The sequence below is a fragment of the Ischnura elegans genome, chromosome 6 (genome assembly GCF_921293095.1).
Source record: "Ischnura elegans chromosome 6, ioIscEleg1.1, whole genome shotgun sequence".
Lineage (NCBI taxonomy): Eukaryota > Metazoa > Arthropoda > Insecta > Odonata > Coenagrionidae > Ischnura > Ischnura elegans.
In genome coordinates this window covers 51,973,861-51,995,926 of record NC_060251.1, presented here as the reverse complement: position 1 = coordinate 51,995,926, position 22,066 = coordinate 51,973,861, and the positions used below count along the sequence as shown (strand labels likewise).

The 22,066-nt window shown below is 38.3% G+C and overlaps 1 protein-coding gene and 1 non-coding gene across 3 annotated transcripts in view; one reads left to right on the top strand and one right to left on the bottom strand.

Annotated features, from left to right (window-relative positions):
• Positions 1 to 22,066, top strand: part of LOC124160670 (WD repeat and FYVE domain-containing protein 3) — a 118,683-nt gene that overhangs the window by 28,043 nt on the left and 68,574 nt on the right. For both annotated transcript variants that reach the window (XM_046536634.1, XM_046536635.1), the window contains exons 17-19: positions 4,650 to 4,864; positions 17,592 to 18,061; positions 21,336 to 21,602. In XM_046536634.1, the coding sequence (XP_046392590.1) occupies positions 4,650 to 4,864; positions 17,592 to 18,061; positions 21,336 to 21,602 (952 nt within the window). The remainder of the gene's footprint in view (positions 1 to 4,649; positions 4,865 to 17,591; positions 18,062 to 21,335; positions 21,603 to 22,066) is intronic.
• On the bottom strand, positions 9,294 to 9,365 carry Trnaa-ggc. The gene has a single exon. It is a non-coding gene; the product is annotated as a tRNA-Ala (tRNA).

Here is a 22,066-nt window from a genome sequence, read left to right as displayed (position 1 = left end):
TATAGAAACTAGGTCCCTGTGACGTCACGTGGAGTGGCATCGCATGGGCGCCAATCTGGCCGTTTTCAAATGAGGATAAAAATTGACCCTTGCCATTCGTCTAAACCGGTATTTCTAAAACGAAATAATTTGTATATTATGAATACAGTAATGGTGGGTAACGAATCGCAATCAATGCCTTTCGTTTTCTTTGATGAAGGAAACTACCCTGTTCCTGAGTTCACAACTGTTTAACTTTGTGCGATACTTTGTTTAGACTGTGCTTAACCCTTTCAAGAAGATGAAGTTCTTGCCTTAGCGTGACTGCTGTACTGAGCCCTGAGAGACTCTTCCATCCCCTCCGTACAGAGCATTTTTGAAGGACATTTGTGAAGAAGGGTGTTGCGGATAATTACACACTCTCAGTACCAACCTTTCTCAACCCTTCCTAGTGGGGACTCCACATTATCTTGGACTCCGTGGGTAGTTGGGCTCCCTCCTTTCGGGGTTAAGAACCCAACCAGCGTCATTGGTGTGCGGTCAATCATGCTTTGTTTATATGAATTAGCTATATGGATAATTGGTGCTTGAACGTAAATTGCAGACTTTGAATTGAATTCCTCGTTTTATTCTGAGAATTGTCAAATTTTTAATGATGCTCCACCGTCAATATTAATGCATTTAATGCAGCAATAATTTCCATGTTTATTTTTATACTGAAATCAAGATATAAGTTAATATTTATTCTAGAATTTCATTTAAAAATTGTAAATGCTGCTCAATAGACAAATAATTCCATTGTTAGTTCATATTTTTTGAGAAAGGAACACATATTCCTTTTGCAAAATGACTGGATTAACAATTGTATGTCCGCGGTCCGTTACTGCTAACAAGGAGACTTTGCCTAACTGATGTCAAGAAAGAAGATGAAACCTTTTTTATTTGAAAGTAGACACTTAGATAGGAATACAGTTGAAGGGTTTTGTCCAAATACGCCCGGGTTTGAGAGAAAAAAGCATTTAAAAATTGAAAAATATGGTCACGTTGAATTTAATGTTAAAAATTTCACCTATTGTTTAAAAGCGATTTGGCCGAGTGGTACCGTGCCGCGCTTCTGGTGTGTAAGTTCAGGGTTCGAGCCTCGATGTCGGTAAATTTTTTCCAGTCTGCCACCTCCTCCATTTTTTGTAATCCGTTCCATGTTCTTCTAATTTGTTCATTTCGGACGTTTTATATTTTTTTTACTTGACTGCTTTTTGAGAAAAGCCCTAAACTGACATTTATGTAGCTAGCTAACCCTTGCTTCGAATTATTCTTTCCATGCCAAGATTCATCAAAGCAGGAGTTATAAAACGGAGGTGCTGGCATCGATGTGAAGGGAACTCATTTCCAAAGCAAAATATTTTAAACATGGATGTGTCCGGAGAGTTTCCCGGGTTCCATATGAGAGAAAGATATAAAATCAAGGGGAACGAAACTCGCCAAGCTTGAAATGATCGACAGATGGGTATACGATCGCTTTGTGGAAGCCAGAAACAGGAATGAGCCGGTGATGACTCGGAATATACAAGAATATGCTATTTCAGCGTGATTTCAGCACATATCTCCAGGATTTGAATTCTCTGCCAGTGCTTCATGGATTGCATCTTTCAAGATGAGACACCGAATCGTACAACGTAAAATAACAAAATACGTATCAGCGTGCGAGCAAGCGTGTGCTGAAGAAATGTTGCAATCGGCAATGACGTTTTCGAAGCAAACAAAAAGCCCCATCTCCAAATGTAATAGATTTCGTAATTAATACATATCAGACCGGGTGTCCGTAGAAGTGGATATATAGAGAATGCGATCGAGAAAGGGAGAATATTGTTCAGGTTGCTCTTGGGAGCGTGATCAAAGTAATACACTCATATACATTGCAGAATGCTATTATGTAGCTTTCCTGAGGCAGTAATGCCACAGCCTCAGGAAAGCTGCTTCCTAAAGTTTTTATTGTGCTTGTCAGAACCTGGAGGTGATTTTGGTCCGCAAGTGAGCGAAGAAATTGGAGAGTGAATTTTAAATGTTTCTGTCGTGCACTCTAAATCTGGAAAACTTACGAATGGGTTGTATTTCAAATTTAAAAAAAATGTTCTCCGGCCATGCGGTAAAAACAATACATTTTCATTGCTTATTGATTAGTGGGGGACAAAAAATAGTGCCATTTATGATGAACTATTTATCGACGAGGAAGGATAACCAAAATGCAGCGTAAAAACTATACCACCGAAGTGCACATCCGTAAGGCAACCGTGCGATGCACACTTTTACAGGCAATTAAAGCAGTTTATTGCACGAAACCAGAACTGCACCTTACTCCTTCAAGGGAAAACAGATATTTCCTCACGTGAGGATGGAATAAAAATCCATTCAATCGTGCGTCATCAGTTGTCCTAACCAGCGTTCAATGATATGCTGAGGTATGCATAGTATGCCTCGAAGTTAGTAGAGAATTGAGTTGTTGAAAAAAGTTAAGGGAAATATGTTTCCTTGAAGATATAAAGAATCACAAGGGCGAATGTTCAGGTAGCAGTTTTATAGAGAAGCATGGTGCTTTTCAATTATTTGCTTTACTTGTTTTATTACAATTATCACCCGAACTCCTGTAAAGAGGCGAAGCAATAAATAAATATTGGAGAAGGCAGTGGCAATTGCAGATTATTCAATTTGATATATTTGTGCCTTATGTTATGGAGGTATTTCCTCCAATTCATGGTCCTTTATGCGACAGAGATTTCTCGTGGGCATAAGATCTAATGAAAGCAAGAGAAAAACGAATGATATCGTGCTACGGGAAAAAGCAAAAGAAGCGTAGGAAAATTGGAGTCTGGCGAGGCCACGAAAAAAAGGAAAGGGAAGGGACGAGCCAACAAGCCAAACTAAAAACAGTACTATCATTTGGACATAGACCTCAACAGGTGCGGGCCATGAACAAATTTTAAGTTGCCCGAGTAGTATATTCCAGGTAATTAAAAATTCACATGTAACGACAATTCGTTCCCCAGCTTATACAGCTTGTTTGAAATCTCTAGGCACCTAAATACGCAGAAATAAGGACTCTGACAATGAGAGGAGAGTAAGTTCGTGGGAGCAAAGCATACCTCGCCCATCGAACGGTTAGGGCAAGAGGAATAGGGAATAATGGTCGACAGGGTGCCCAAAAATGGCTTTATGGAGACACAATTCCAACGAAAAATATATACTGTACTTCAACCTACTATCCAGGTTACTATGTGTCGAAAGAACTTCGTTCTAATCGTCTACCCCTTCAACTATTCAGGTTTTGTGGACAAAATTTCTTTCTTTCCTTCCAAAATCCTATTATAGCTACACAAAAAATTAAGTTACCAAGGTGAAAAAATAGACTACGGGAGAGCAAAAACAGTCAGAGGAGCAAGAGCGACATTTAACACTTGGAATACTCCAAATTGATCGCATTGGTAGACGAGTGAAAATTGTTGTTTATTCTAAATACTAATACAGCAGGAACCGGGGAGACTCTCCGGACACATCCATGCTTGAAATATTTTGCTTTGAAAATGAGTTCCCTTCTCTTCGATGCCAGCACCTCCGTTTTATAACTCCTGCTTTGATGAATCTTGGCATGGAAAGAATAATTCGAAGCAAGGGTTAGCTAGCTACATAAATGTCAGTTTAGGGCTTTTCTCAAAAAGCAGTCAAGTAAAAAAAATATAAAACGTCCGAAATGAACAAATTAGAAGAACATGGAACAGATTACAAAAAATGGAGGAGGTGGCAGACTGGAAAAAATTTACCGACATCGAGGCTCGAACCCTGAACTTACACACCAGAAGCGCGGCACGGTACCACTCGGCCAAATCGCTTTTAAACAATAGGTGAAATTTTTAACATTAAATTCAACGTGACCATATTTTTCAATTTTTAAATGCTTTTTTCTCTCAAACCCGGGCGTATTTGGACAAAACCCTTCAACTGTATTCCTATCTAAGTGTCTACTTTCAAATAAAAAAGGTTTCATCTTCTTTCTTGACATCAGTTAGGCAAAGTCTCCTTGTAAGAGGGATAATATAAGATGAGGGGTCGGGGTACCTGCTCCCGGATTTTGAGGGTACCACCTAAGCTCTGCAGTGTTGGGTCCCGAAGCTAAGACATCGCACACCTGCGACCGTCATGAAAGGGGGAGAGCTAGGAAACGTATATATTTGGCATTCGTTCACTTGCGTAGGAAAATCTCTGACGAAAATATACGGCTTTCGTCTCCCGGGTCAAGAAATGTCCAGACGCATATTTAAATCTTTCGTCGGGAAAAGGTTAAAGTGTAAGTTCCTCTACACCACACCACATTCCATCGGCCAATCTCAAAGGTTCCAAATTTGAAATTTCGGTCACTCTTGTATTTTTTAAATTTTTGTACCCTTTGAAAGTTTGTAATTCGATTGTTCATAAGGAGAGGACTCTATTATTATTTTCACCTGTAATCACCTATGGCGTTTTATTCCCCCTACATGATAATTTTATTTTAATCAAATGTGATCATATCATTAATTTTAGGAGTACTTCTTTACTATATTTATAAAAGTATTATTCCAGTGTTACATAACTTGCAACTATGTTTAATCTAAGATATTTTATTTTCATTTTTTCTGCAGCAAGCATTAACTCTGCAAGTTTGTGCAGCTGAAGTTCTTAAATCATTGGTGCGATCAGAGCGGAATCAACAAGTAATGTGTGAAGCAGGCTTACCATGGGAACTATTGTGTGTGGGTCGTACTGCTCTTGAAGATGAGACTCATCCCCTACACCCACCCTTGCAGTACATGCTTGAGCGCTTAGCTGCTCAGACTTTGGAGCCCAGGGATTTACGGTGAGTGATGAAATTTGTCCTTTATTCCAGACTAATACAATGATAAGGTGAAGTCTTTGTGAATCTCCTTTTGATCTCTCAGAATATGTCCCTTAATGAAAATTTATGCTTGAGAAGCATGGGGGTACCCAGCGGGGGGCAAGAGGGGGTAGCTAGAAGCAAAAATAAATTAAGTTCAAAGCAAAAGTTTTGAACAAATTTTCTTTTGAAGAAAAAATAAATTAGTATAAGACATGGAACTGAAATAAACATCATTATTTTTTTCAAGCAAATAATTTTATAAACTAATGAAGTGCTGTCATAATTTTAAAATTTTGGTTTCATTAACCTTTTCTGTGCGAAAAGGTAGCAACTCGAATGACCACGGCCTGCCCCCCTCTCCTCCTCCTCCTCGTTCTGATCCTGGGTACGCCCATGATGAAGGTGACTCATAGTCTATGATATGACTTAATAATAATAATAGTATGTATTTGCCCAGAGATTGATAACAGCATTGTGCATCAATATAAGGCACGTCAATGAATTACACAAAGTGCATGTACAAGATAATATAAAATACAAACTTAAAAAATGGTATATTGAACTAAAATTAATCACTCATTCCACTCCTTTAAAAATTTGAATCAAAGAATTCTTTTAAAGAATAAAACATTTTGGAGAGGAAAAAATTCAACACCTTTTTCCTAAATACTTCAGTACCTATCTTAGTTTTGAGGTCCAGGGGTAAATGATTGTAAATATTTAACCCCATGGACATTGATCCATGCTTTGCAATAGTAGTCCTAGGCAATAGGATGGTTGGTGTATTTAAGAAAAATTTAATTGGCTGTAATTAGCTTATTACAAATATCTCTTACTTCACTAAAAAATCAAATTATTTTATCATAATCCCCAATTTTGCGTTTTTCATATGTGTGGTGATGGCAAGTTATGATTGGGATGATTTAGCACGTCTGCATTTTGGGTTCAGCTTCAGTAAATTTAACTACAGCTTGTTTTCAGTTTCATTCATTGAATGATAGCAAGAACCAGAATATAATTGCAATAACTTTTTCTGCATTTTTCAACATATTAAGAGGGTAAGGTGAAAATTTTATGGCCTGACAATGAATGACTGCCTTTCAGTTAAAAAAGGTTTTATTTTTCTCCACAAATCCTCAACATGCATGGGGTCCAGTGTTTATCCTACATAAGTATTTTTCCTCGGAAGTGATCATAAAAAAATAACAGCATTTATTTCATTAGAATAATAGAGAAAGAAGAGTTATTTTTTAAGCATAATTACATACAAAACTTATTGAGCTTATCAATATTAATGAGTCATGGTGGCAGTTAGAGTTGCTCTCTTTATCCAAGTACAAAATACACTTTTTTTCCTAAATACGGGGCAACACAGAATATTTTTTGTTTGAGAGATGCATTTTATTTGAGTTGTAGAATTTCGTCAGATGGTAAAAATTAGAGATGGGTCGAATAGCAGATTTCTCGAATTCGAATATCGAATTCGAATATTAAATCATAGCTCGAATATTCGAATACCTCGAATTTCGAATACCTCGAATACTAAATGATGAATGCTGCAATGTTTGACTCGGTTGCCTATGCAGCAGGCAACACAAGATTTAGGGGAGTAATTTTGATTTCCTTAAAATGATTCGAACAGGAATTTAGCTGATTAATGAATAATTTAGTTTTATGGAAACAATTGGGCATATAATTAATTCAACTAACATCGCTTTACCCCCACTCCTGCTGCCAAGTGCTAGCTGACAATCTGAGGTATTTTGCAAAATACAAGCACTTTTCCACCGGATTATCTTCAATTATTTTCAGTCCATCTTTGGGAGTTCTCACGAGATAAGAAGATGAATTGGAATTGCTATCAGGGAGAAACCAAATATTCTGAGAAAATATCCTTTTGTCTGTGACTGTAACAATAAAGATTTATAGCACCACTCATAAATTGTAACTTGATATTTGTTTTCGGAAAAAAATACCGCATCAACTTCCGAGAAGCTCTGCTGCTCATATCGAGTTTCGCCAGAATGCTAAGTCTCCGTCGTGTTTTGACATTTATTTCTTTGCGTAAAATGCTTAAATAAACTCAGAAATACGTCGTGTTTGGTCTTATTCTTTTTGAAATTACGAGCACATTACTAATATTTCAAATCAATAAAGGTGTAACATCAATTGACGAAAGTCATTCTTAGACACCCTTTGTGCTAATAGATGACTCATGCAGCGGTTGACCTCCACAGAAATGGGGAACTTCGAAGCTGGTAGGAAAAAAAAGGTCAGTGGGGGAGGAAAGGGAGGGCCCGAAACACGTTTCTATTGTTCTCGCGTATTTTTTCGAAGCTAAGGTCTTCGTAATATGATCCCTGCGCGAGCTGTGACCTTTTTTTTATTTTGAAGAAGAGGAAAGCCTCAGAGGGGGGGCTAGTGCTGAATGGAGAGGGATACCGGACCTTGGGAAATGCGCTAATGTAAGTATCCCACGGTACTCACACAGCAGTTGACCTCCAGAAATGGGGAACTTCGAAGCAGGTAGCCAGAAAAAGGTCAATGGGTGAGAAAAGGGGGAAGGGCGTGAAACACGTTTTTATTGTTCTCGTAACTCGATATTTTTTTCGAAGCATGGGTCTTCGTAATGCGATCCCTGCGCGAGCTGGGACCTTTTGTTTGATTTCGGAGAAGAGGAAAGCTTCTGAGTGGTAGAGGCGAGTGCTGAATGGAGGGGGAAAGAGGATCGTGGGAAATGCCCTAAGGTTGCTATCCCACGGCACTGAGTTTCTCCTGGTGGGGGGAATCGAGGATTTTCGGATTTTTTCACCCGACTATTTTCGGTTCCCCTCGTCGAACACTTTTCACCGCTAAAATCCACGAATTTGATGCAATTCGTCAGCTTGCGTAAAACGGCGCTGCGAGCACTAAATGACTACAGTTATCTACATTTTTCCGAGTCACTACCAACGACGTGCGTGCGACAGTGTATGACGCGAAATTCAAAGTATTCGAGGTATTCGAGGCGGTACTTTTCGCATAACTATTCGAAATCTCGAATATCGAATACTTTCTAGTATTCGAGGTATTCGAGTATTCGCGGATACTATTCGCACATCTCTAGTAAAAATGACAAATTTGAGTAAAGTAGCCATTTGCACTTTTGGAGATCCCAGATGAACTTCCCTAAGCCTTGCGGAATGTAAGAAAAAAGACTAAAAGAGGTCAAACTAGCCCTCAAATTATTGATACATTAAAGAATATTTTTGTTAGTATATGATTTTACGATTACAGTAGATTTAGGTTAATTGGGACATATCGGGACTTGTGCATTTTGCCCCAATTAGGCGAACTCTCTCGTATATGGCCATAAAAAACTTTGAAATGGTAGAAAGAAGACTAAAGAACGTTTATAATGCAACCTAAGTTTATTAAACCATTACTTTGATAAATAAATCAGCGAGTTTAGTTAATTTGTTATCATTTTTAAGAATTATAACAATTTAATGAAAAATATTTTTCACAGCCTCCGGCGATGCCGAATGAATGTCTTTTACTTAGTCCTATTAAAGAAAAGTCCTATCCTCTTGCCGATAGTATAACAACAAGAGCTTTCAAAATAGGGCAAAAATAGGAACATTTGTGAAAAATAAGAGTAAAGCAAAGGAGGAAAAAAAAAATAGTATTCTTAAAACAAAAAATTTTAATTTCGTCGCTAGTATAGAGTCTATGTCGCTGACTCATGGCCCAATAAAGCGGCATGCTGTCCCAATTAACCGGAGAATACTCTGGGATATTCCTCTATTGGGTTCTGTTCTTCAAGATCTGCCCCAAGTAACCGGTGGACCCATTAAGCAGAATCTACTGTATTTTATTTTAATTCGTCAGAAATATTCTAGTTAACTTTGTGTCACTGTTACATACATAGGTATTGAAAAACAGATGTTAAGTGCTAGTATCAAACATAGTACAATTGAGGCCATAGAGCTCAGGTTACCTGTTCTATCTTTAAAGCACTGAAGGAACAAGTGACTTTGTACGCAGTCACGCGCACGGGTGCAAAGTTAAATACACCAAAGGATGAAGTTCGCCATGAAAAAATATTTGACTTAGCCGGGATTCGAACCGGGAACCTCCCGATTGCCGGTCAGGCGTGCTACCAGTTACACCACCAAGCCATCTTCTCAGAGCGAACTTCGGGATGGGTTTTACCGAACAAGATGTTGACGTCACAAGTCCACACTGTGGCACATGTGGCGAGGGTCGTGCTTACTAAGCCACTGTCGGGGAGAAAAACCCTTATTTTCCGCTGGTCTGCGGCGACGATTTTCAAAGCACTGAAGGAACAAGTGACTTTGTACGCAGTCACGCGCACGGGTGCAAAGTTAAATACACCAAAGGATGAAGTTCGCCATGAAAAAATATTTGACTTAGCCGGGATTCGAACCCGGATCTCCCGATTGCCGGTCAGGCGTGCTACCAGTTACACCACCAAGCCATCTTCTCAGATCCGGGTTCGAATCCCGGCTAAGTCAAATATTTTTTCATGGCGAACTTCATCCTTTGGTGTATTTATGTTCTATCTTTATTTTTTTAAGTTTGAACACATGTTCAGGGTTCGGCTATGTGCACCGGGATTTGGAAGTCCATGACCCACTTAGCTATTTCAAATAGTAAAAGTGTTTTTTCCTCAAATTTTCCATGTACAGGCGGTCCTCGACTTTCGTACACTCGGCTTTCGTACAATTCGCACTTTCGTACATTCAAAATTGACACCTTTAACTCGACTTTCGTACGCTAAATTCGGACTTTCGGACGTTGGTCTGTAATTTTTTTAAAATTCCCGCGATGTTTATTGCGCATCCCAACATTCAATTGTTTCAAATGTCAGTATCGGCAGTATATACGAACGTATATAATGAAGGGAATTGTTGGTAATTGACTCTAATCTAGGTGATTTATTTGGGAGGGAGACTGCCTGCTATAGGCTCCTTTATCAAGAGAAGAAGAAAGCCTTCATTGAAGATATTTTTCAAAAGAAGTTTACTAGACATCATCGAATAGCTTTCAACAAAACTATAAGTAAGACCTTTCTAATTGTGTTTTTTCGTTTGAGTGCTGTTTAATTCATGTGAACCTTCAGCAACGATATTGCACGAAATATCACCCGAATTCCGTTTGTCTTTTGTCTTTTTTGAATAACATGCGGAATATACGCGATCACGAATGTCACCTGCCAAATATCGAATTTTGGTGTAAAAATTAAAAGGTGTCCAGAGTGCGGGTTCAACAAATACATTTTGTTATGCTTCTTGATATGTCCTTTTATTTATAGTGGACGTAATAAGTGGAATGTCAACTTAGACGCCAAGAGGAAGTTTCACTCGATAGCCAACGGAGTTCTTGTTTTTTAAACTTTTATTTGCACTTTCTGCCTATTTTCGAAAGAAATTAGATGATTTGAGGATTTTTATTAACATATTATTAAAATTAAGTCAATTGAAATGAATTCCGTGAAAAAAAAAGTTTTAGTACGTATATTCCGCTCTTTTGGAACATAACCCCTAATTAGTATGGAAGTCAATGGTTCGACTTTCGTACATTCGACTTTCGTACAAGTTTTCGGGAACGCATTGTGTACGAAAGTCGGGGACCGCCTGTATTGAGTTTTTTAAAAGGTCACCAATATACATAGGCCCTTCCACACTGCAATTTTCTGGGCATTGTACTGTATCAATGGATAATTATACACTTTATGATATATTTTTTTCCACTTCCTAGCATTAATTCACATTTTCACCCACGAAGCTGACATGAACTGTTGTTTTGCCCAGGAAAATTTTATCAATATGAAATTCAGCTTTATCAGAATTATTTTAATTTAAATGCTCTAAAAAAAACCTGTTTTTTATAGCCTAGGTTGTGTAAGAGAGTCAAGCTGCATGTGTCCCTTTCAACAACAAGGTTGTTGGGAGTATTGAATGGCAATTGTCATCATAGCCATTTTCCATACATTATTCCACTTCCCTGTATATTCAACACTCTTCTCATGAAAATACTTTCAACAGGAAACTAGCTTAAACCTCTTACAAATTAGTTTATTTTCATACTTCAAATACAATTTTCTAGATGAATTTGTATAATTTATCTAAAATACTTTTGAAATGTATTTTTCCATCCTCAGTCTGAAATACATCACTAGTTATAATCAGAAATTGTGTATATGCATCTTTAGTAAAGTATTTATTTTGACAGAAATGTTAAATACATAATGGTAGTTTTCTTTATTTTGAGTATCAAAGTTTTTTACAAATACAGTGGAACTTGGTTAGTACGTTCCTCCTCAGTACATTTCCTCCTTAGCACGGCAATTTCTCTTGGTCCCGGTACCATCTGTACAAAATACAGGTAAAAGTATTTGGTTAGTACGTTTGAAAAAATTGTGCTTTCCTGGTTAGTACACTCAATTGCTTGCCGTGAGGCAACCCGCAATTCGTTCTCTAGTATCTTCTTAAGGGTCGTAAACCTCCGATTTCATGATTTAATTTATTATTTTTAGCCATAATAATAATTAACATTCTTGCATTCATTCCACATATCTTTCTACGACCGTGATTTATCCAAATGCATTTCTCAATTCTTGTGATGTGATGAATAATAAAATGTGGCTATTTTTCGGGAATGTCTGAGTATGCAAAACTGCAGCCACTGAGAAGCCCCCACCCCCAACCCTAATTTTCCCCACCCCAAGCTCCTCACCTTCTGTTGCCTTTGGAGTGCCCATTGTGCACAAATTTCGCGAGTGGGCAGTTGTTGCTATTGCAGGAGTTATCATAGCGAGGGTAGTTAAATTACAATTGAAAAGGAGAGAAAACTAATAGTGAAGCATATTACAATTTTAGAATAGATTGAAATTCTCATTGAAGTGGATTTCAGTTAGCGCGAAGATGAAATATTCCTGCGTCCACATCAAGCACGATTGTTAGAAACCACGAAAAAATCCTAAGTCAGATTGACAAAAAGCGAAAGTGTGTTCGTAATAGGAAATATCCAGAATTGGAAGATGTTCTTCTTAAATGGTGCAAACGAGCGCGAAATTCGAATGTGCAGTTTGATGGTTCTATTTATTCGTCTAGAGTGTGAAATAATGGATCACTATATCGAAGAAGCAGAAATTACTCCTTTTCCCCTAGAAGAGTGGTGTCAGATTGCTCGAGAGATGAATTACAATGAGTGTCGCGAGTGTGATGATGATATTACTGTTACTGCCAAGCCAGGTCAATCGATGAAATTCACGAATAGGAGTTGAAAGAAAGCGAAGATGGAAGTGATGACGATGATGCTGAGGAAGGAAATGAGTCTTATCCAATTCCTACTTTATCTAAAGCAGTACTGCACGTACTCTGTAGCCTTGACATCAAGGCTATGGAGTACGTGCGTATTTACTTGACTACTGTTGTGGGAGCAGATGATGCTCTGGATCTCCATTCAAAGCTTAGCGTAAAAATACTTGATCTCGGCACGAAAGCAGACGACATTAGACAAATTTTTAAAGTAAATTTGTACTGTATAATATAAAAATCTTCTTGTAATCATGTGGTAATCTAATAATCTTGCGTGTTATTAATCGATATGGTATCATTCCAGAAGCGAATGTGTACGGCTGTTGCCGTAATTTAAGGTCAATAAAATTTTGCCCAATTTTTATGATGTTTAAAAACAACCAGTTGACATACTCAGGGTTGTCATTATATTCTCCGAGTACGCTGTGAGAAAGAAGAGATGACTTAGCTTCACTTGTCCTCTTTCTATAAATATATATAGGATAAACACTGGAGATAGACGCCATTTTCATGTAATTGTCATCGGGAAATCTATGAAACATTGTGATTTTTATTCACATGTTATTGTTTTTCAGTGTAGTGCTCATTTTCTTGATATTAAATTTGAAAAGAGTTCAGGGAGGCGATCCTACGAGAATTACCGATACAGTAAACTCTTGATTTTACGAAGCAGGATTTTACGAAGTTTTCGATTATACGAAGTGATAGTGCGGTCCCGGTGAAAAGCCTATGCTAAATACATGGCGCTATTCGATTATACGAAGTTTCGATTATACGAAATTTTTTGAATTTACGAACCTCGGCTCGGTCCCTAGGAGCAAATGGCATTCGTTTATACGAACTACGGCGAAAAAATTGTCAACAAAACTAGTTACGCCGGCGTAAGTAGCTAAAAAATCAGCGCTTCCAACTGTGGTCCATCAAAAGTGCGAAATCGTAAATGATAATGCAACTTTGGAGAGAAATGGGTCGCCAAAAACCTCACTGTGGGAATTTAGGGGGAGTAGGAGTTCAGTTAAAATATCGCGGCTGACATTATGCCCCTATTTACGTGCCTGTTCGTAAACATAGCATCGACAATAATTCGTAGTTAAACATGTCAGGAAGGTCGCGCGGAGTATTTCGTACACCCCTAATTAACCCTTTGCACTGCTGTGAACGTACTTCGAAGACTACTTGACTACTTTTCGCCGAAGCACTTCGAAGGGTCCCTAATCCGGGACCCTTTTCTCGACGAGCTCACCCTCGCTGGCCCCTGAAACTGGGCTATTTTTTAATGCATTACCTGACGCAACCCTGGGTTTCAAAGGGCAAAGGTGCCACGGGGGGAAAAAGAGTAAAGTGCGTGTTACTGTGGGGCTGTGCGTCAACCAAACGGGCACGGACAAAATAAGCCTGTTGTCATTGGGAAATTTGAAAGGCCACGGTGCTTAAAACATGTAAAATTGGAAGCCCTCCCCGTTTTTTACCATGCAAATAAAAACAGCTGGATGACCCGAGAAATTTTCCAGCAAACGGTTATACGTCTACAAAGAAAAATTGCTGGAGAGAAGAGCAAAATTGTTTTAATAATGGATAATGCCACCGTTCATAAATACGTGGAAGATCTAAAATTGGCTAATGTTCGAGTTTTTTTTTTTTCCCCGAACACGACTAGCAAGTCCCAGCCCTTGGACCAAGGCATTATCCAGGATTTTAAAGTCCTATACCGGAATAAGCTTGAGCGGTATTACTTGCGATGGATCTGTATATATACATTCATCTATTTTGCTCATGTGCGTTTGGATATCGATTTAGATATTTTTATTCATGATTATCATTCTTTCAAATCTATTTGCTACTTTTATAAATGGGAACAGAAATTAATAACATCCCGAAATGGACGTTGATACATGCAATCCGCGCCATAATATCTTTTCGTGTATATATTGGCCTTTGTGAATGAACAACTTAAATATCTTAAGTACTGGGCTCTATTTACCGCCAATTTATATTTCAGGCTTCTCGTAATGAAGACGCACTTCCAAGTCTAACCATGAACTTTCTTCTCACGCGCTTCCCCGTTCTCCCATGCTGGGGTTCTGTCTTTCCAAAGCCGTCCCTTCCCTCCTGCCGCCTTTGGCTGATCTTGCTGACACCCACCTTAAGCATCCCAAACCCCTCCTTCCCCAGCATTTCCCATTCACTCCCTCCCTAAGGAGACTGAGCTTGTGTGCGTCGCAAAAAAATACGGCCCCCAAAAGTAGACTGAGGCAGAGCTGAAGGCCATTTCCCCACCCTTCTTTGTCCTGCCCCCTTCACCAGTCCTTGTGCTGACCACACTTCTTCCCTCAGGCAATCCCCATCCCACTCTTATTCACCCCACTCACTGGGAACGTTCCCCGATTGTGGAGAAGGGCATGGTTCATCTTTACTCGCAACGGGGGGAAGTTATTAACCGGAAAGAGGCGGAAGAAGTATCTTCCACTATCGGGAAAATGGTGCCGCGCTTATAATTGTCTCTCTTCTTCTCAGCTGACTTTTCAATTGAAATTAATTTCTTTGCTCTTTCCACATTATATTTATATACGATTATGGCGCGACTATTTTTTAGTGCTAAAACTAAGAAAATCTTTTCTCTATGTCAATGATCCTTTGCCTAACTTTCAATACGGCGGAGAAAGGAACACGAAAACTAAATGAGGTGACGGTACAGGTTTTTGCGTGTTATTTTTTGGGAATTCACGCTAGCGAACCAATACTTAACCACGTTGAGAAATGATAAAACGTCTCTTGTAGGAAAACAATCAATGTGGATAATAACGTTTCTATCTGTATTTCTCCGATACTGTAAGATGTTTCTCCTGTCGTTTTCCGGTTGGAACCTTGTTCCTGTCGGCATAAAAGGAGAGAAACATACTATATGAACAGGTCACCTCAAACCCGGTAAGAAGAATACAGTCCTGATGAAGAATTAAGTCTTTTTTGGCAACGTCTGCGAAGATGATGGAACACAGTAGTCGGACGGAGACCTCAAACAGAACTTACTTCAAATATTCGCCAGGAGATAATCACATCCTACGTTATTTATGATCGTAATTGAATCTCAGTGAAAATAGAGCACATTCTGCTGAAAATACGAAGTAACTCGAAATATTAACTTATGAAGGTTATTTTGGAAACGGGCTAAGACCCTTGTTTTTCTTTTTTTCTCGTCACTGAGCGATAGAGGGCGACATAAATGGCGGTTAGGCCGGCTGCCGCTAAAATTCCGTGGGTGTCAGAAACAAATATCTATCTTTTGCATACTTAATAGTAGCTATTGGCTCCTAACCACAAATTTATTACTGTTAATTCTTATAATAAACATTGCAATTCATTATTTGATTACGTTTTCTAAACTGGTCGGGAATTTCTTTAGCGATCGTTGATGTTGAAGTATGAACAAGAAATGGGAATTTTATGGTGGTATAATTATTTAACGATTTTTCACATCATAAATCGATAGCAAAAAGCCTTTTCTATGAATTATACCGAGAATAACCACCGAAAACATTTAAATAAGACCACTAAAGACAAAAAACGGCGGAAGAAACAAAAGCGAACATTTTTTTCGTGACTTATGAAAAAGGTTTGAATTTACGAAACTCGATTTTACGAAGTGCCAATTTTCCGGTCCCACTGACTTCGTAAAATCAAGAGTTTACTGTAGTAATATTACAGTAGACTCTCATTAATACGAACAACGTTATTACGAAGTTCTCGTTTTTACGAAGCAAATCTTTGGTCCCAACAAAAAGGCCTATCCAAGCTATAGGAAAAGAAATGTTACTAAGAAATTTTCATTTTTACGAAATTACGAACCTCAGTCCCGGTCCCGGCGGATGCAAAATGAACTTTATTACGAAGTTCCACGTATAAGCTATGGCATTTAGATGTATATTCACTACGCTAAGTTTTAATAATCACACCATGTTTAAGTTCTCCCCGTGTACTGTGACCAAGAGCGTCATTTATGGTTCTTTCTTCACCATACGCGCAACCTCATATAATAAATTTCATTCCTGGAGAATCATGGTGACAGACTCATTATAGCTCGTAAATTTGATGTAAAGTTAGTTCTCTTCCTACGCATTTTCGATTTACAAACTTTCAGAGATGCCAGCATTCAAAATTTTCAAATTTCGAATTTGGCACCTTTTGATTTGGCCGTTGCTATGCAGTGCGGGATAGAGGAAATCGTACTCTGGACATAATCTGAACAAAGTATCATTGAATCCGTTGTGACGTTAGGAACTGTTCAGCGTTTCGCCCGTTGTTCCTTGCCGCGGAGAGTGATTTTTTTTTGGCTCCGGCTGCGTTGCACACCCAGCTAGATCAGTTCGTCACAATCGTGTGTTAGCGCACAATTTTTATGAAGTGTTGCGTTCTGCAGGATAATCATACTCCTCGATGCCTTGCATACAGTTCGGCAAGCAAGAGTTGTCCGATGACGGCACAATAGGAGATGCGGATAACCCTTCGCCAGCACGGTTTGCAGCCAATCGCTGCCCCCCAAACGCACCTCACACCATCGCCTAGTCATATAACATCGTCAAATGCATAAAGAGCAGCAAAATAAGCCTGATCCAGTAACACATGCCCTTTCTTCGAATCCCCAAAACAAGTGATTCTTCCCCTGGGTCCTTCACGCTCATCGTCCTTTCCGTCTCCTTTCTTCACGGAGCCCTTTATAGGCGTTTCACTTTCTTACCTGGCAACGCTGCCCTGACCTAGACTATTCTGCCTGTCATCGGACAACTCTCGGTGGGCGGTAGGTGTATCAACTTAGGAACAAGGTCTTGGGATGCATCTGGTTCGTAAATCGGACTTACTGTACTTGGGAGGATATCAACCCTCGACTACGTCATGCCGCATGCCGAAACTGAAACGAATTTTCCTGTTTATATATATATTTCCATGTAATTTAATCACGTTTATCACGTACAGTTTTTTTCCACGATTCCTGAAGGAAACGTTCATACGAACTTCATTGTTACGAACCTCCACTTTTTCGGTCCCGTGAACTTTGTAATAACGAGAGTCTACTGTAATTATGATAACTTTTCCACAGATTTCAATTACCCCGACTGCTATTACTTACTTTCCTCGTTAGAACGTTTTCCTAGTTAGAACGTTTTCCTAGTTAGTATGTTCATTTTTTGTGGTCCCTTCAGAACCGTACTAAACAAGTTCTGCTGAATGTCCAAAAATGATTCATTATGTTTTTTACAAGTATGTATCAATAACATGGCATGGTCAGAAGTGTATTTCTTTATATATTGTATTCATATTTTAAAAATATTTTTAGAATATATGGCTTGTTTATTTCTTACACATGTTGACATTTTTCAATGTTACAGGGAATTTTTACGGCTAGGAAATCCACTTCGCTCAGCTTCATTAGAGGATCCAGAATCAAACTCACGTGAAGTTTCACACAGGACACCTCACCTTTCTTTTCCATCAAACCGTCACAGTCCATGCTCCCTTGGTGGAGGTGGACCTGTCCCTCTGACCAGGGTGAAAACATTGGTTTCAATGACAACACCAAGAGACTTTCGTCTCCTCCATGGTGGAGCATCTACGGGTGCTATTCTGCCCCCATTTGTCGAATTCGATATGAGTGCAGAGGGGTTTGGCTGTCTCTACCTTCCTTCATTGGCTCCTCAGAGCCTCTCAGCTGCCGTTGCTTCATCTGGAGGTGGTGGCATGGGTGGAGGTGGAATGGGTAGTGGTGGGGGTGGAATGGGCGGTGGCGTTGGTTCAGTTGGTGGCGGAGGAGCTGGTGGTGGAGGTGGTGACATAAATGTCATTGGAGGAATTGGTTCAGGTAATGTAATTTTTTTGTTCAATGAGAAACTTATATTGAGCTCACAATTTAAGTTTAGGTGGCTTGGCATGATCATCTTTTGAGTGTTAAACATGTAGTTTGTAACCTTACTTCCAGAAGATCAATTACCTAAATCTAGAAAAGAAACTAAAATCAATGATAAAATGAATGATAACTATGGGGAGTTTGGACGTAAAGAAATCAATGGAAACCATGATAAAAAAACCACATGATCTTGAAAGATATAATAGCAAAAACTAGGTACGCTAAGCAAAATGGAACGAGAAGGAAGTAAGAAAAGGTTCCTTGATCAAGTCGGATGCCGGATAAGGGGGCTTAACAAATACCAGAGATACCAGATACAAAGAGCAGCCTGGGTTTGCCCTAGAGCAACAGGAAAAATTCTGAGGATGGTGTTCCTGCATAGCTATATCGAGAAAATTCGGAAAGAGGCTGAAAACTGGATGAATTACTGTGAGAATTTGAGAAGCCACGATAGAGTGGAGAGAGGTAGTTCTATCTCACTCTGCCCCACCATGGCTTCTTAAACTCTCACCTCTTGGTAAAACTGGGGAGAATGGCATGAGTTGAGACTGAAACGGAAAAGGATTAGTGCAGTGATGAACTTTTAATGCCTTACTAAATGTTTAACAAGGAAAAAAAGAAGTGAATCTAGCCCTTTAAGTAGTAAAAGAATGATCTATCAAAAACAATCTTCAAAAGTTAAACTGCCATTCCATCAATCTTAAAAAGTGTAAACAATCTTTAAAGTTTCTCTTTTCTCATGAAATATTACAATTTGATTTATAGAATCAAACTAAATTTGGAATTGATAATAATATGATTGAAAAGTCTCAACTGTTTTAAATTGGACCTAATAAGATTTGTATTGGATTAAAATATCATTTTAAACTTTACATAAGTGTTTTGTGTTACTGATTTTTATAACACCGTTATCATATTTAAGGTAATGCAAAGGAGATGACCATTCTGGATGTACTAAGCTCCGAATTTTTCTTGTATTAAATTTAATATTTGCCTTGTAAAGAATGAAATGTTAATTATTTTAAATTTTTATTTGTCATTGTGGTGCTCTAGGATTTATATACGAAACCAACAATTTAAAACTTACATAGTTGAGGCCTCAGATGCTGAGAGGTTAAGATGAAGTTTTACTAGTTTATTAAAAATATAAAGGAATTCTCAGATTACATTGATGTGACAAACAAATGAAATGCGTAGTGATTATTTGGTCAGTCAAATTTAGTGTGTGAGCCCTCATTACTAGCTTGCAGCCTGTCCAAGGTAGTGCTGTACACGTTGTAAGCTTTGGGTGCCAGGTGCGACATTAAACAATGAATCACGCTAAAGATAAGCTTGCAAAGCGATCTCTATGCATTCTTTTATTTTAAATTAATTCATAAATAAATATGTATATGTAGTTTCAATGGTAAACCATCACTTGTGGGAAGTTCTCTATATCACTAAAACTTTTAAGCCATTTACTCTTAATCAGTGTATATTATATGTATACAATTTGAAGTTGGTCCCTCACCTTTGAGCCCAGCCTGCTTTCTCTGAAGGCATTCACATTCATAACCTTGATATTATTTGCCAAAGCTATGTCCAATATTCAGTCATGTGGGGAAAATAACTGATAAAATTATTTATGAGTAATAAGTGTGGCTATATACCAAATATGATATTATTAATCTATTTCATCTGTTCTTATGGTATCTTAATAGTACCTATAAACTTTTAAAGGCTTTCTCAACTAAACAGTTTTTTCATTGACAAGGGGAGACCACGTACCTTGCTCTGCCTTTTTCAATGCCGTATTTTTTATGGCATACGGAATGGCGAACATGTCTCTGAACTGATAGTAGTTCCATTGATTAGGCCTTACTTCGGCTGTAATTAATTAATTTTCGAGCGGTATTTTTAACAAGCGTTTTATAATCCGAAAATAGTGCATTTCCTTACAGCTGGGTTGATTGGTGTAGTGGTGAGCATCTTCGGACCTCACCCGGGGGGCAGGGTTCGAGGCTTCATCAAGGCAGCAAATTTTGTAGTCTTCCTTATGATTATACGGTGACAAGTATTTTACTAATTTTAATTGGGAATTTTGGGAAGCGGCGAGCACAAGACACATTTGGCGTAATTGTTGATTTTAAATAATCAACTTTTATTCCATCCTATTCGTTAATTGAACTAATATTTTGGAAAGGCTCTTTTAGTATGTAGGTATTTGAAGTAAATTTTGGAATAATGTAAATTACAAGTGTTAAAGAGAGATGGCAATTTATAATCGTTTTGTCTTCTGATTTATTACATCTGCTCGCATAAGGCTGCTCGCCGCGAGCCTTAATAACATGCGCTCTCGAAAGAAGTGGTTTTCATTTTTAATCTGGAAGTTGATCAATGAAAGTAATACAAAAAATTAACATTTTAGCGGACACCAACCCTTGCTAGTGTTGTCGTCATATCTCTATGATCGAAATGACACTGCTTAAATACCTAAACACTGTTATGGTGATAAAAATTTCATGCCTATGCTTCCTGTAATTAAAATTAGTGAATTACTTGTCGCCGTACGATCATAAGGAAGACTAAAAATTTGCTGCCTTGACGAAGCCTCGAACCCTGACCCCCCCGGGTGAGGACTGAAGACTCTCATCACTATACCAATCAACCCAGTTGTAAGAAAATGCACTATTTTGTGTTTATAAAATGCTTGTTGGAAATACATCTTGAAAATTAATTTATTACAGTCAAACTAAGGCCCATTCAATGGAACCTCTATCAGTTCATAGATGTGTTCGCCATAAAAAATACGGCATTGGAAAAGGCAGAGCAAGGTACATGGTCTCCCCTTGTGAGTTAAGAATTTTGTAAGAGGCATTTATGTATTTTGAAAAAAATTGTGTCAAAAAAACTAATTTTGTCATGCTGTTCCTGTTAGGTACCCCAGTGATGTCAATCATTGCTCTATATTCAGCATGTGAAACATGCTCCTTCACTCCATCTGCTCCATGTTACTTTACTTTTCCATTTCTATTTGAAATGCATTAAGCAAATCATGTGTGCTCACATGTTCTTTCTGGAGACCTTTAATGCATCTACTTTTTTCTCTTTCACCATACATGCACTTCTTTGATTCTCCAAATGGGAATCTTTTACATTTAAAAAATTTTTGGCCAAAATGCAGGAGATGCAGATATTTCACCTTTTGCTATTAAGATGTTGATGCTAAGAATGTGTGCATCTTTTACAGGTGATCGTATATTTCCTCCTCAAACTGGATTAAGCTATTCAACTTGGGTTTGTGTGGATAAATATTCAGACCCTCGGACGGATCCTCATTGTGTTCGGCTTCTGACAATTGCACGGCACATGCCCAGTGTTGGTGGCTATGGAGGTGGTAGTAATCGTCGCGATGACCAAAGTCAACAAGGCCATCATCTTGCTTGCCTAGCCTTTTTGCTATCTGCTAGAGATAAGGCTCTTATTGTCACTACAAGAGAGACAATAATGCCTCAGAGTAAGTATTTCTTATCCCTTAACCAGTGACGTGCAATTCTTGTTACACTACCAGTAACGTGCGGTCTGGGAGACCGCAATAAATCAAAAATTCATAAATTATTGCTACGCCATTTTTATTGTTTTGTTTAATTTTTCTTTGAATGCTTAACTTTTTTAAAACTTATATTAAAATTTTTACACTCCCAATACGAACCAATTTGTCATAAAAAATTGTGATTTGAAGCAGGATCAAAAAACTGATGCCAAAAACACTTGAGTTATAATTATTATATTTATGTATCAATATTTCGCCAGATTCAAAAAAGGCCTTAAATGTTAAAGTTGGAAGGCTAAGTAGTAAGTAGCCATGAAATTTATCCCGCTTATTCCTTTTCTTGATTGCATTCTTAGTAAGTGACCTGCGGTCTCACAGACCGCTAATCGAGTTCAATTGCAAATTTACAGAAATTAATAAAAGGAACG